This window comes from Pseudophryne corroboree, chromosome 4, assembly GCF_028390025.1.
Source record: "Pseudophryne corroboree isolate aPseCor3 chromosome 4, aPseCor3.hap2, whole genome shotgun sequence".
Classification (NCBI taxonomy): Eukaryota; Metazoa; Chordata; class Amphibia; order Anura; family Myobatrachidae; genus Pseudophryne; species Pseudophryne corroboree.
Window position 1 is genome coordinate 253,634,286 of NC_086447.1, and position 15,341 is coordinate 253,649,626.

The following is a 15,341-nucleotide window of genomic DNA, read 5'->3' on the forward strand; positions in this document are numbered from 1 at the left end:
ACTCATAATGTCCATCACGGGTGTTAAAAGCGGTCTTCCACTCATCACCCTCACGGATCCGGATGAGATTGTAGGCACCCCTCAAATCCAACTTTGTAAAGATGGTTGCTCCGCTGACTCTATCGAAGAGCTCTGTAATCAAAGGTAAAGGATACCGGTTCTTGACGGTAATGTCGTTCAGACCTCTGTAATCGATGCACGGTCGCAGACCACCGTCCTTCTTCTTAACGAAGAAGAAGCCTGCGCCAGCTGGAGAAGAAGAAGGTTGGATAAAACCTTTCGCCAAGTTCTCTTTGATGTACTCCTCCATGGAGTGTGCCTCAGGCAGAGACAACGGGTGAGTTCGGCCTCGAGGTGGAACCTTCCCTGGAATGAGATCAATTGGGCAATCCCATTCTCTATGAGGAGGAAGGATATCAGCAGAAGCCTTACTGAACACGTCCATGTAGTCTTGATATGGAGGAGGTGGAACATCAGACGACCTGGGGAAAGAAGAACAAACAGGAAGCACTTTGGACAAACAAGTCTTAGCACAGGAGGGACCCCATGCTAGTATTTGCGTAGTCGTCCAGTCAATCGACGGATTGTGGAGACGGAGCCATGGAAGGCCCAAAACCACTGGATGTGTGGCTCTTGGAATCACTAGGAAGGAAATAAATTCTGCATGAAGAACTCCCACTCTCAGACGAACTGGTAGAGTCCTTAGAGAAATAACTGCGTCAAAAATCTTGCTGCCATCTACTGCAGTTAAGGAGATGGACGAAGGAAGTCTCTCGGTTGGTAGGGACCACCGTTTAACAGAAGCTTCGGTTATGAAATTCCCAGCTGCTCCGGAATCAAGGAGGGCAATGACGTTCCTGTAACTTTGAGCAATTTGGAGCGAGACTGGGAGATTACAATCATGAGGAGATGGAGAGGAGATCATTACGCCTAGCCGGCCCTCTCCTTGGCGAGCTAGGATTTGGAGTTTCCCGGACGTTTGGGACAGGCATTGATAATGTGAGACGGAGCTGCACAATAGAGACAGAGAGACTCAGAGAGACGTCTTCGGCGCTCAGCGGGAGATAGACGGGAACGGACAATTTGCATGGGCTCATCCTTGGATGGAGACGGTTGATGAAGAGGAGGAGCAGAAGATTTTGGAGCAGACGATCTTCCTCGCTCGGTTGCTCTCTCTCTGAAACGTAGATCAACCTTCGTGCAAAGAGAAATTAGCTCATCCAACTTAGAGGGCAAGTCTCTGGTAGCTAACTCATCCTTGATGCGTTCTGATAAGCCATGCCAGAATGCAGCATACAGGGCCTCGTCGTTCCATGCCAGTTCGGATGCCAGGATTTTGAACTGTATGAGATACTGTCCCACAGTACGTGTTCCCTGGCGTAAACGGAGAATCTCAGATGAAGCAGAGGTTACTTGGCCTGGCTCGTCGAAGATGCGCCTGAATGTTGCCACAACGTCCGTATAGGAGGACAGCAGGGGATCAGACTTCTCCCATAAAGGTGATGCCCAGTCAAGGGCTGAGCCGCTGAGAAGGGAAATGATATAGGCAATTTTAGCACGGTCGCTGGGGAAATTGCCAGCCTGAAGCTCAAAGTGGATTTCGCATTGGTTAAGAAATCCCCTGCAGAACCTTGGAGATCCGTCAAACTTTGCTGGCGTTGGGAGATGAAGACGTGGAATGGAAATGGGTAAGGTGGGTGGGGTTACAGCTGGTGTCACTGTAGTGGACGCACCGGACGTGCCAGGTCCACGGAGGGTCGTTTGAATCCCATCCAGCCGCGTAGAGAGATCCTGGAGACAGCGGATGATGTGGCCTTGTGCAGCCTCCTGATGTTCGAGTCTGGCTGCCAGTTCTTGCATCGGCCTAGCCGCTTGATCCTGGTCTCCGGCTGGATTCATATGGTCAGTGCTTACTGTCACAACTGAGGGCCTGAGCTGATGGGAGGCAGCCTCAGTTGTAGGGGCTGAGGTGTAGTGAAACCTGGGAGGTTGTATCAGACCCCTGGACATGTAAGTTACACGTAGAGAGATTGCCCGAAGGCGTGACCATGACAACCAAGATAAAAGTCAATTATGTTTATTTGACAAACTCCATGCAACACAGCAGTAATAAAAGAGAAACGTAAAATCAGCAGTAATATAACACAGTTCCTGGGTACTACAGGATGGCAATGGACACAGGGCTCTGGTAGAATGGGTACAGTTCTTATTGACCTCTAGATGGAAAGTCCTTACCAGACCCGACTGTAGTAATGGAGATAGCCCAGGATCATACCAGCTGATGTTCCATGGGAAGCTGGGCTGCTGTAGATAAAGTGGCTGCTGTGGGTACTGGTTGGAACCAGACAGATGTAGACACGGAGTGGATACTGGATGGAACCAGTCAAATAATAAATTAAGCTTGAGAGCGATGAAATACAAATGATAAATGAAGCTTGAGAACGGTGAAATATTAGTACCGGTGGTAAATGGAAATCTGCAGAAATGGTACCGGCACTTTAAGAAGAGCTGATCTCTGCTGGAAGCTAAATGCTGGAAGCAGGTGAATCTGTAGCTGGAAACAGATGAGTCCCAAAGGACTGGAGAGTCAGGCTGCACCGCAGGTGGTAGACTGGAGCGGGTCTCTTTAGTGGAAGCTTGGAGACAGGAACTGGAACCTGGAAAACAACCACAGGAGAGAGACAGACTGGAACAAGGTATGACAAACAAAGCACTGACGATTTCCTGGCCCAGGCACAGGATACTTATACCTGCAGCAATGCAGGCATTGGCTGGGCAATTATGCAGATTTCCAGAGGCAGTGGATTGGTGGAACTGAGACATGTGATTGGATCCAACATGGCTGCGCCCATGTTAGAACTTGGAGGGAAAGCTGGTTTGGAAACCATGTGGAAACATAACAGTAATGGCGGCGCCGGCCGCAGAGGACAGGAGACGCCATGCAGGATTCAAACATGGCGCGCTGTGACAGCGTCTCAGTGTGACAGGAGGGATATGCAGAATGTGGACAAAGATGAGATCCGGCCTTGGAACGCTGAGCCAGCCTCAGGAGACATCTGAAAGGCAAGTAATGGCGTCCAGATACCCGGATCGTGACACTGTCATTTATTTATTTATTTTTTTGGATTTTATGTGATGGATATGCACTAAATAGTCTAAGTTGGTGAAGTGAAATGAGAATAATGTATATAAAATATAATTTTTATAAATAAAAATTTAAAAATTGGCATGTGCATATGTATTCACCCCCTTTGCTATGAAGCCCCTCAAAAGTTCTGGTGCAACCAATAACCTTCAGAAGTCACATAATTAGTGAAATTAAGTCCATTAGTGTGCAATCTAAGTGTCACATGATCTGTCAGTATAAACACACCTTTTATGAAAGGCCCCAGAGGCTGCAACACCACTAAGCAAGAGGCTTCACACCATGAAGACCAAGTAGCTCTCCAAACAAGTCAGGGACAAAGTTGTTGAGAAGTACAAGTCAGGGTTGGGTTATAAAAAAAAATATATCCAAATCTTTGATGATCCCCCGGAGCACCATCAAATCCATCATCTTCAAATGGAAAGAACATGGTACCACAACAAACCTGCCAAGAGAGGGCCGGGCAAGGAGGGCATTAATCAGAGAGGCAGCACAGAGACCAAAGGCAGGGCTGTCTTTTTGTATGGGCTCAATGGGCTCTTGCCCAAGGGCCCCAGGAGTATAAGGGCCCTAGGATGATAGTTAAGGTCCCCCTCTTTCCAGGGGTACCAGATTTTTGAAAATCGTCCCTGGGGAAACGGAGATATTCAATGTCAAATCAATGGTCCCCATCGAAGCCTGTTAGTTGCTCTTTCCAGACAGATATCTAGGATTCTGTCTGACTTAGAGTTTTTCTGAGGATTCTCCCTTCAGAGGACACTGGTAGCTTATCTCTACTATGTCCAGAACCACAGATATCAGCCTTCAAGCAGCTGGTCCCTGCTCCAGCTCCACACGCCTGGTATGCAGCCAGTTTTATATTTCCATCTGTGGATTGCTCTTGCTCCTGAACTCTGATCCCCAGGTCCCCAGTATCTCCTGACAGGTGGGACTCTCTAGTTTTTTTATTCCATTCAAAGCTAAGAAATCTATTTTCAGAAACTTTTGATATCTGCAGTCAAGCAAGCTGCACACTCATCAGAAAATGATGAATATTAAGCCCACTCTACTATCCACCCCACCCTACGTATTAAACACCCCCTACCACCCTAGAAGTCATGTACTAGGGCCCCTTCATTCAACACAATGCCCACATTGCACGCTTGCAAACAAAAATACATTCCCCTATAGGCAGCAACTATCTGTTCGCAGCACTGCAAAATATAGCTAGCGAGCGATCAACTCGGAATGACCCCCTATGTTTGCTTTGCAAGCATGCAATCGCATGTGCAGCCGAGCACTACAAAAAAGTTTTGTGCAGTTTCTGAGTAGCTCAGAACTTACTCAGCCGCTGCGATCACTTCAGCCTGTTCTTGTCCGGAATTGACGTCAGACACCCGACCTGCAAACGCTTGGACACGCCTGCGTTTTTACAAACACTCCCAGAAAATGGTCAGTTGACACCCACAAATGCCCTTTTCCTGTCAATCTCCTTGCGATTGGCTGTGCGAATGGATTAACATAGTATCTGAGGTTGAAAAAAGACAATTGTCCATCGAGTTCAACCTATTAGTGGTCTCCTATGCATGATGATTTGACTAAAATTTCAGACTGATGCTGCTGTCAGCCGTTGCATTTTATCCCTATTTATAGTAACTATAATGCATGACTATGCACCATACCCCTGGATATCCTTATCCATTAGGAATTTATCTAACCCATTCTTAAAGGTGTTGACAAATTCCGCCATTACAACTCCCTCGGGCAGGGAATTCCAAACACGTATTGTCCTTACCGTGAAAAAGCCTTTACGCCGTATTGTGCGGAATCTCCTCTCCTCTAACCTGAGCGAGTGTCCACGAGTCCTCTGTGTTGATCTAACCAAAAACAGGTCCCGCCCAAGCTCTGTGTATTGTCCCCTTATATATTTGTAGATGTTGATCATATCCCCTCTTAGTCTCCGCTTTTCCAATGTAAACATGCATCGTCTCCATGCCCTTAATTAGTTTGGTCGCCCTCCTCTGTACCTTTTCAATCTCCAGGATATCCTTTTTGTAGTACGGTGCCCAGAATTATTAAATCCATGCTCAGCAACGATCTGCTTTGTACTCGTACGACGCGTCTGCGCATTGCGGTGCATACGAATGCGCAGTAGTGACCTGATCGCAGCGAAAAATCCTAGCTTGTGATCAGGTCACAATGACCCCCAATGACCAGAAGCATACTGATAAAGCAACACTCAAGTGGTTTAAGGGAAAACATTTCAATGTGTTGGAATGGTCTAGTCAAAGCCCAGATCTCAATCCAATTGAGAATCTGTGGTCAGACTTGAAGATTGCTGTTCACAAGCGGAAACCATCCAACATGAAGGAGCTGGAGCAGTTTTGCCTTGAGGAATGGGCAAAAATTCCAGTGGCAAGATGTGGCAAGCTCATAGAGTTTTATCCAAAGCGACTTGCAGCTGTAATTGCCGCAAAAGGTGGCTCTACAAAGTACTGACTTTAGGGGGGTGAATAGTTATGCATGCTGAAGTTTTCTGTTATTTTGTCCTATTTGTTGTTTGCTTCACAAACATATATGCAATGGAAGAATCGGCACTAACCTGGCTTACTTCAGTGCCCTCTGGAACTATAGATATATATAGCAATGTCCAACAAGCAGCGGCACTCAGAGACTAGGCACAGCAGATGATGACGAAAAAACTGTGTTTTAATCCATCGCACTTTTAGCGTTACCCGCGTCGCATGGAAAAGCCCCTATTTTTTTATGCAGCCCTGTAATAATTTGACATCCCTGTAAACAATGTTTTTCAATGCTGTCACAATCTAATAATATTACGCAAAATGTTTCCTAAACGCCTGTATTTCCAGGTAGAAATGATAGCTATAGATGCTGACATCCAACAGGAATATGCTGGGCAGCGGGAGCATCTGGAACGCCGTGTCAGCACATTGCAAGGGAAGCTTTTGAAGGACACAGAGATTCATCATTCAGCTAACCTACGGTTCATGCAGGTAAATACAGTTATTGGGGTGGAATTGGGTACGAAATCTGGCAGTATCCAGACGACCAGGGTGATGACAGATCCCTCTAAGTATTTAAACCCTACACCTACTCCTAACCCATCCTTCCCACAGCTTACCCCTAACCGCACTCTCTCCCCCTCCCACACCCTAACCCTAACCTCCTCCACCCATTAACCCTGACCCTCCCCCTAGTGCCATACCCTAACCACAGCCACCCTCTGTCGGGATTCTGATCCCTTGGGGGTGGGGAGGGGGGGGGTGATATAAAAACACTTAGGTAGAGGTTCAGAGGTGGTCATTTTGTTGGTGGTCGTCCGCTTGCAACTTTATGCAAATGCTGCTACAAAGTCCTTCCCCTTTGTACATCCGTGTGTAGGAATATATAATTAAGGACCACTGCCAGCCTCCGCACATGTTGTAATGCTGCCTGAGTTTTTAGACACCACCATCGATTACACCATGGAAACTCACTCCCTACAGCAGGTGCAGACTCGCCATCTGGGTATGGCCTCCAAAAAGAACGATTCACCGTCTGTAACCAATTCAGCGATGCTGCATAAGATGGACCATCTCCATGCATCTGTTTAGCCACTTCCTAGTCACTGCTCAGAACTTTTCCAAGACATGTATGATACACATTTTAATCACAACAGCGCCTTTGTGTGTACACTGTGCATGCACCACAGCAGTTTTGTGGGATTTTAATGCACATATAGTAGCAAAAAATGGCTGAACAGCGTGAGTATCGCCATTACTTGGGACTCAGGTGGTCATTCCGAGTTGATCGCTAGCTGCTTTCGTTCGCTATGCAGCGATGAGGCAAAAAACGTCACTTCTGCGCATGCGTATGCGGCACAATGCAGACGCGCAACGTACTATTATCACGAACAATGTAGTTTCACACAGGGTCTAGCGAACATTTTCAAACGCACTGCTGGCCGCAGAGTGATTGACATGAAGAGGGCATTTCTGGGTGTCAACTGACCGTTTTCAGGGAGCGTTCGAAAAAACGCAGGCCTGCCAGGAAAAATACAGGCATGGCTGGGAGAACACAGGGCGTGTTCGTGACGTCAAAACAGGAACTGAACAGTCTGAAGTCATCGCAAGCGCTGAGTAGGTATAGAGCTACTCTAAAACTTTCAAAAAAAATTTGCTGCCGCTCTGCGATCCTTTTGTTCGCACTCTGCTAAGCTAAAATACACTCCCAGTGGGAGGCGGCATAGCGTTTGCACAGCTGCTAAAAACTGCTAGCGAGCGATCAACTCGGAATGACCCTCATATTCCCTTACTGCATACAAACACCTCTAAAGTGGTCACCTTTGTTTTGTGCAGGAAAATATAATATTAATTAAGGAAATTAATGAATATCGACATGAACTGAAAGTCAGTCGTTCAAAAGTCTATAACCTGGAGGTAGAACTTGGATTATACAGAAAAAATAAGAAGAGCTGCCTGACAGAGCCAAAAGGTAACGGCTGAAAGTCACATAGCATTCTGGTGTATGCAGGGAACGGGTTCCTCATTGCCATTAATGTCACACTTGAAGAGTGTTGTATCACGTGATAATGGCACTGAAAGCTCTAAAACACAATATGCATTTTTATAGCATCTTATATTTTGATTCATGCTCATCTGCTGTTTCATTTAACTTAGGACCCTATTCAGCACAGATTGCAAAACTGAGAAAATGCAATCCGGCTGATTATCAATAACTGCGCATGAACAGCATTCGCATTGTGCGTGCGCACTCACATTTTGCGATTATTTTGCATTGTGCTTAATCAAATTTTGATTGACAGGAAGCCAGCGTTTAGGGGAGGAAACATGGCGTTTTGTGGGTGTGTTTTTAAAAACGCAGGTGTGGCAAGGCTTTTTTCGGGTGGGTCTCTGACATTAGTGATGACCACTTCCAGCCTCTTGTGTATGCAGAATTGTGGGTGAACTTGCCTGGCGCAGACGGAAAAACTCTTTGATGTTCTGGTATTTGTGTATGGTCATGCAATCACATTGCGTATTGCGATACAATTGCAATTTCTGCAATGTGCGTTTTTTTTTCCGTTTCTGGGCGGCAACTATTTGATTGCAGCAACTGCTTTTTAGCAAATTTTGCGATCCGTGCTGAATAGGGTCCTTAATGTGTAACATTGGTCTTTATGCTGCAATTCGGTTGATTTTTGTGTTTTGCAAATATGTCTGTTTGTACTATGGCCCTCATTCCAAGTTGATCGCACATAGCAACTTTTTGTTGCTCGTGCGAACAAATTGACACTGCCTATGGGGGAGTGTATTTTAGCATAGCAGGGCTGCGATCGCTTGTGCAGCCCTGCTATGCTAAAAAAGTTTCATGCAAAACAAGACCAGGGTGAGACTTACTTACCCTGTGCGACGGATCCACCGACAAAGGTCCTGGGATTGACGTCAGACATCCGCCCACCAAACGCCTGGATCTGCCTGCGTTCGGATCTCCATGCCCGGAAAACGGTGAGTATCCGCCCTGGAACGCCTCCAGGCTGTCAATCTTCTTGCGATCGCGATAGCGATCACTTTCTTCTCTCTTCTGGTCGTTGCAGTTGCCGGGCAATGATGCGCGTGTGCATTGCGGCCGCAGCGCATGCGCAGTTTTGACCCGTTCGCACCGGCAGCGAAGAACCGCTGCGTGCAAACGGGTCGGAATGACCCCCTATATACTAGGAGTATGTAACTAGCGCCCCCACACACAGTGCAGGGATCTCATCACTGTCCTACAGCACTTGCTTCTGGCTATCACGGTGCAAGTAATGGCAACGCTACAGCCAGGATCACTGCTGTACAGCCCGGAGCAGTTTAGTTCCCCCAGACATGCTCCCTGCAGTCTGTACAGCCCCTTGGAGCATTCTCAGGATGCTGCAGGCAGTGTTGCACTTTCTGGAGCCGACACAGGGTGCACTGCCACTTGGTGTTGTGATATTATATGTTTAGGGGCACAGAGTCCTGTAACAGCGCTGCCATAGCAAAAGCAGTATATGGCTTATCAGGAGAGTTAGAGCCCCTTTACCAGAAAGAGGGGCCTCTATACATGGAGGAAGGAAGTACCTGTTTGAGAGGGTGAGCGTGCCAGCAGCAATAATTTTATGAGCATGTGACCGTTCCAGGATCATAAACATATGACCATGCAGCAGCGACAGATTGGGACCCCCTTGTAAAATGCTCCCATGAGTGGGGGGGGATTGTGCTGAAACTAGGCTACATGGTTATAGGCCCTGTTCCTATCTTAGGTTGCAAGAAGGATTGATCCCAAGTGTACCTCACATGAGACTTATCTACAAATTAAGAGAAATTGGGATAGGAAGCACAATATGCACTTGGGTTTGAAGTTGGTTGAATAATAGGGAGCAGTGAGTGGTGGTAAATGGAATGTTTTCAAATTGGACTAAAGTACTAAGTGGTGTGCCATAAGGGTCTGTACTTGGACCACTATTGTTCAACATTTTCATAAATGACCTAGCAGTAGGTCTGGAGAGCATGGTGTCAATTTTTGCAGACAATACCAAAGTTTATAAATTCCGAGGAGGATGCTGTGTCTCTTCAGAACAACTTATTTAAATTAGAAACATGGGCAGCAAAATGGAGAATGAGGCTTCAGCTGACCATTGCCTTCCTACAGGAACATGACTGGCTCATCAACTGGAAGAAGTCTTCCCTGTCTCCTTTACAAAGGATGTCACAACTAGGAGCACTTCTAGATTCTCAGGTGCAGAGGATCTTCCTACCAGCAGACAAAATTCAAGCACTGCACTTGCGTGTGCGCAAGTTACTTCACAGTCAGCGAGTGTCCATCCACTCCACAATGCAGTTTCTGGGTATTCATGGTCTCCACCTTCAACATGGTGAAGTATGCCTGGTTCCACTCCTGGCCTCTTCAACATCTGATCCTCTGTCGGTGGAACGGGCACCATCATCTGATCTGGTCCCAGAGGATTGTCCTCTCTCCAGAAGTTCAACTCTCCCTCTTGTGGTGGCTACAAACAGCCCACTTGGACAAGGGTTGCCCCTTCTGGATCCCGGATTGGGTGCTCCTCACTACAGATGCAAGCCTCCGTAGGTGGGCCACAGTGACCGGTCAACATTCCTTTCAGGGCCGTTGGAATGCTAACAAAAGTCGACTGCGCATCAACATCCTGGAGCTTTGGGCTGTATACAGAGTGCTTACTCTGGTGCAGGACCTTCTCCAGGGAAGGCCTGTCCAAGTCTTAACTCAAACATCATGGAGCCACATGCATTCAAGCGGCCACGAGGGAAGTGGGGCGCATCTGTATTTGGGCCGATGGCATTCTTCCAGCCATCTCGACGGTGTTCATCCCAGGAGTCCTTAACTAGGAGGTGAACTTCCTAATCCATCAAGATGTGCACGCCAGCGAGTGGGCTCTACACCCAGAAGTCTTCTAACGTCCAGTGGATGAATGGGGCCCACCAGACATGGACCTCATAGCCTCACAACACAACCACAAGGTACCCATGTACGGGTCCAAGACCAGAGACCCTGCAGCCGCCTTCATGGATGCTTTGGTAGTGAGGTGGCCCTTCAATCTGCTGTACCTCTTCCCTCCAGTTTCCCTCCTTCCATTGGTTCTCTGCAAGTTCAAAGAGGAAGGAGGCACCATGCTGTTGATAGCTCCAGCCTGGCCCAGGTGCCATTGGTTCGCCAACCTCCATAGACAGACACTATTTTTCCACTTCCTCTGTGTCCAGATCTGCTAACTGAGAGCCCTTGTCTGCACCCATACCTGGCTCATCTGTCTTGAGTCATCCCTCCTAAGATCCAAGGGTTTCTCCCACTCTTTGGTTCAGACGATACTCAAGGCGCATAAGCTTACCTCGGCCAACATCTATTACAGAGTTTGGCATTCCTACTTTCAGTGGTGCTCTCCCAGAGGCTATGACCATAAGGTTTTTAGAGTTTCTCGGGTGCTTGCCTTACTCCTAGCTGGGTTGGACCTCAGCCTCCGCCTGGCATCCCTTATAGTGTAAGTCTCTGCTCTTTCAGTCTGTTCCAGCAACGGATCAATCCCCAGCCTGATGTTAGAATGTTCCTCCAGGGTGTTCTTTGCCTTCAACATCCTTTTGTCCCTCCGGTGGCTCCATGGGACTTGTCTTTGGTTCTCCGGGCTCTTAAGGTGCCTCTGTTTGAGCCTCTGAACTCATTAGACCTCAAGTGGCTGATGGCAAAAACGCTTTTCCTCCTTGCCATTGCCACCCCTTTTAATTTTTCACCCGGACAGAGCTGTGCTTTAAACTCAGGCTGACGACCTTCCCAAAGTGGTATCCAGGTTCCATCTTAATGAAGATATTGTGGTGACGGCCTTCCAATCCAGGACCTCTTAACAGGTGAAGCATCCATGGATGTGGTCTATGCTCTTTAGATTTATGTGGAACATACCAGCTCCTTCTGGAAATCTGATACCTCTTTGTGCTATATGGGTTTCACAACAGGGGCTGGCCTGCTAAAAACCAGACTCTGGCTCGGCGGCTCTGCATGACTATTTCGCAAGCTTACATGCAAGCTGACCTCCCTGTTCCGGATAGTTACTGCCCATTCTACTTGCTATGTGGGACCCATGTGGGGCGGTCCGCCGTGGCGTTTCTGCTGAACAACTGTGCAGGGTGGCCACATGCTCTTCTGTTCACACCTTTCTTAGGTTCTATGCCTTTGATACTTTTGCCTCTCATGATACCTCAATTTGGGCTCCAGATTCTCCTTTCTGCTCAGGAGTGTCCCCTCCCTTAAGGAAAACTGCTTTGGGACATCCCCAATGTCTTCCATGTGGAGACTATGGACCCTGAAGAAGAAAATAAGAGTTATGTTAGACTTATCCTTGTTAACTCTTTTTCTTTGAGGTCCATAGGCTCCACAGGGCACCCACCCTGAAGCACCTGGCTTCTATGGGTTTTCTTCCTCTTGGTCACTGGTTCCACACTTTGATATGAGAGTGTTTCTTGTATGTAGCATTCTTCATTCTCTATCCTGCTCCTAGCTTGGGCTTCTTCACAAAAACTGTCTGGCCATTGGCAGGGGGTGGGGTATAGGCGAGGAGGGACCAAGGCATCCTGGGACTTCAAAGCTTTAACTGTTTGGTGCCCAGTCCGCTCCAACCACCTACAAACCAACGTCTTCCCTGTGGTGCCTATGGACCTCAAAGAAAAAGAGTTAACAAGGGTAAGTCTACCATAACTCTTATTGTTTTGATACTTTTGCAAGAGATGGTTTGGCACTCAGTACTTGTATCACTATTGCACTGTATAACACATCATCATCTATGCCCACCTATTACAAAGTTACGGTATGTGCTAAGCACCCATGTATTTTGGTGGACCATGTGGTCAGTTTTGCTCCCCCCCCCACAACCTAGCAAAGGCTTAAGAGTAAGGGTCTACTACATCTTACCTGCTATTACACTGGCCACCAAGAGAGCTTCATGCTGTGAATCTGCCATTCCACCACATCCCAAAGTGCTTTACTGGATTGAGATCTGATCACTGTGGAGGTCATTGGAATACACTGTCATTGTTATGTGCACAGAACCAGCTTCAGATGACATGTGCTTTTTGACATTGTACGCTATTCTGCTGAAATGGAATATGGGTAGACTGTGGCCATAAAGAGAGGGACATGGTAGGCAACAATACACTGATACAACAAGGGTGTTGCTATTATGTTACCTAATGTGTGCAAAGAAAATATTCCCCACACCAACATAAGGGATCGGTATGGTATCTCGCCGCACGGGATGCTGAAAATCAGTATACCGACATCGGCATCCTGATCGGTGGAATGCCGGAAGGGGAGCGAGTGCAACTAAGTCCCTTACAGGCTCGCTGCTCTGCTTGCCACAGGTTCTATTCTCCCTCTATGGGTGTCGTGGATACCCATAGAGGAGGAATCACCTACCTCGCTGGTATACCAGCGATGGTATGGTGCCCCAGTCGGCCTGAACTGTTGATATAAGGACAGGTTGGATCCACAAATTCATATTGTTTACATCAATTTTGTGACCCTACTATTGCCATGAAGTAGCATATATTGAAATACTTCATATGAAGCAACATTTTTCTAATTTTCAACTGGCTTGACCCTGTGCCCACTGCAGCTTCTTTTTAGCTGACATGAGTAAAATATGCTGCTTTCTTCTGCTGTTACAGCCGATCAACTTCAACATGTGATGTGTTGTACATGCCACTGTTGTAACACATTTTTATTGGCGTTATGTTTTGCACACCATTTCTGTAATGCTGAAAACTCTCATGCATAAAAATCTCGAGAGGCCAGAAGAACCTGTGATACTCAAACCACCCTCTGGCACCAACCTTCAACAGTCAAAATCATTTAGCTCACATTTCTTATATTTTCTGGTATTTTGTCAGAATAACTAAAGGCCCGTACACACTGGTCGATATATCGTCCGTTCTCTTGAACAGCCGATATATCGCGGGACCGTCGGCCAGTGTGTACGGGCGATACGTCTGTGAACTCCGTCGTTCACAGACGTATCACGTCGGCCGTGCAGCACAGCCGACGGCCAATATATCTACCGATATATTGGCGCGACGCTGTGTGTGTACGGGGCGGTCGGCCGACCGCCCGTACACATGCTGCGGCGGCCGGCGGTGATTGACAGCTGAACTGGGCAGGCGTGTGTACACGCCCGCCCAGTTCATGACGTCAGTCCCCGACGGATCGGGCAGTGTGTATGCTGAACACACTGCCAGATCTGTCCATAGATATATCTGCAGATCAATTGATCTGCAGATATATCTACTAGTGTGTACCCACCTTAATTCTCCTCTTGACCTTGGGGGTCATTCTGACCCGATCGCACGCTGCGCTTCTTCGCAGCCGTGCGATTGGGTCGTAACTGCGCATGCGCAGCGGCCGCATTGCGCAGGCACGTTGTTGCGGCAGCGATGACTCCAATGAAGAAAACGGTCGCAGCGGCGACCACAAGAAGATTGACACGAGGAAATCGGATCCAGGCATCAACTCATCGTTTTCAGGACGTGGAGATCCGAACGCAGACGTGTCGAGGCGTTTGGAGGGCGGATGTCTGACGTCAATTCCAGGACCTGCAACGCTGAAGTGATCGCACAGGGCGAGTAACTCTTACCCTAGTCTACTTCTGCACAAAACTTTTTTTGCTTAGCAGGGATGCACAGGCGATCGCAGCCTTGCTATGCAAAAATCCACTCCCCCATAGGCGGCATCTAGTTGATCGCACGGGAAGCAAAAAGTTGCTACATGCGATCAACTCTAAATGACCCCCATGTCTGTGTGCTTTTATGAATTCATTTGCTGTTACATGATATTTGCATTAACGAGCAGGTGTAAGTAACTATTATAGTGGCCATTAAATGTATAACTATAGATTTGGAAGGCCTATAACAGGCCAGAAATACCAAGATGTTTTACAGTGTTGTCTGTTACAGGGTCTTCTGTTAGTTCCCAAGGATGCCCAGAACTGCAGCGGCTGAACAGCGAGGAGGAGGTAGGGAAAATTCTAGAGCTGCAGAAATTGGAAATCAAACGTTTGAGAGACTTAATTCAATCACAGGATCTCACAGTGGGAGTCCGACAGTACTTTGGGGGTAAATTACTTCCCTTACAGCCTGATCATACCAAGCTCAAAATAAACTAAGTGAAATTATACACCTCCTAACAATAAAACGTATATGTCTACATTTCTGTTATACAATGTACGTATGATTCTTCTGCTATCAACATGAGTACTTTAGTTGCATATTATTTTTATTGTCGCTTTATAATAAATATAGAAAAATGTCACTAAAGATTTAATGTTAATATTCCATAAAGATGTCCTCAAATAAAAGAACAAAGGTCAAAACTATTTGTGTGTCCTATGTGATATCTAGCAGGAACCCCCAGACAATCTCTTCGTGGCTTTTGCATTTGTTTAGATTTTTAGAGCAGGATATTGAAATGAGAAAAAGGGATGGAGAGGTTGCATATTTAGGGTAAGGGTACCAGATTTAGGACATAAAGCCCACTTTTATTCTAGGATCCCCCTCCTTAAACACAGCACTCACACAGATGAGGAGAAAGGTGCCTCAACATCACACATTTAATGTAAGGTAGTGTAAAACACAGCAGAAGCCTCCTAGGTAACATCACACAATCACCAAAGGGATTTTAAGAACATCTC

At 47.0% G+C, this 15,341-nt stretch overlaps 1 protein-coding gene across 4 annotated transcripts in view; it reads left to right on the forward strand.

Moving 5' to 3' along the window:
- LOC134909301 (cilia- and flagella-associated protein 57-like) overlaps window positions 1–15,026 on the forward strand; it is a 156,425-nt gene extending 141,399 nt beyond the window's left edge. For 3 of the 4 annotated variants that reach the window (XM_063916035.1, XM_063916038.1, XM_063916036.1), the window contains 3 exons: window positions 5,995–6,138; window positions 7,483–7,618; window positions 14,608–15,026. In XM_063916035.1, coding sequence (XP_063772105.1) covers window positions 5,995–6,138; window positions 7,483–7,618; window positions 14,608–14,816 — 489 coding nt within the window. In that variant the 3' untranslated portion in view covers window positions 14,817–15,026. The remainder of the gene's footprint in view (window positions 1–5,994; window positions 6,139–7,482; window positions 7,619–14,607) is intronic. The other variant, XM_063916039.1, reaches the window with a different exon arrangement.
- The last annotated feature ends 315 nt before the right edge of the window (window positions 15,027–15,341 follow it).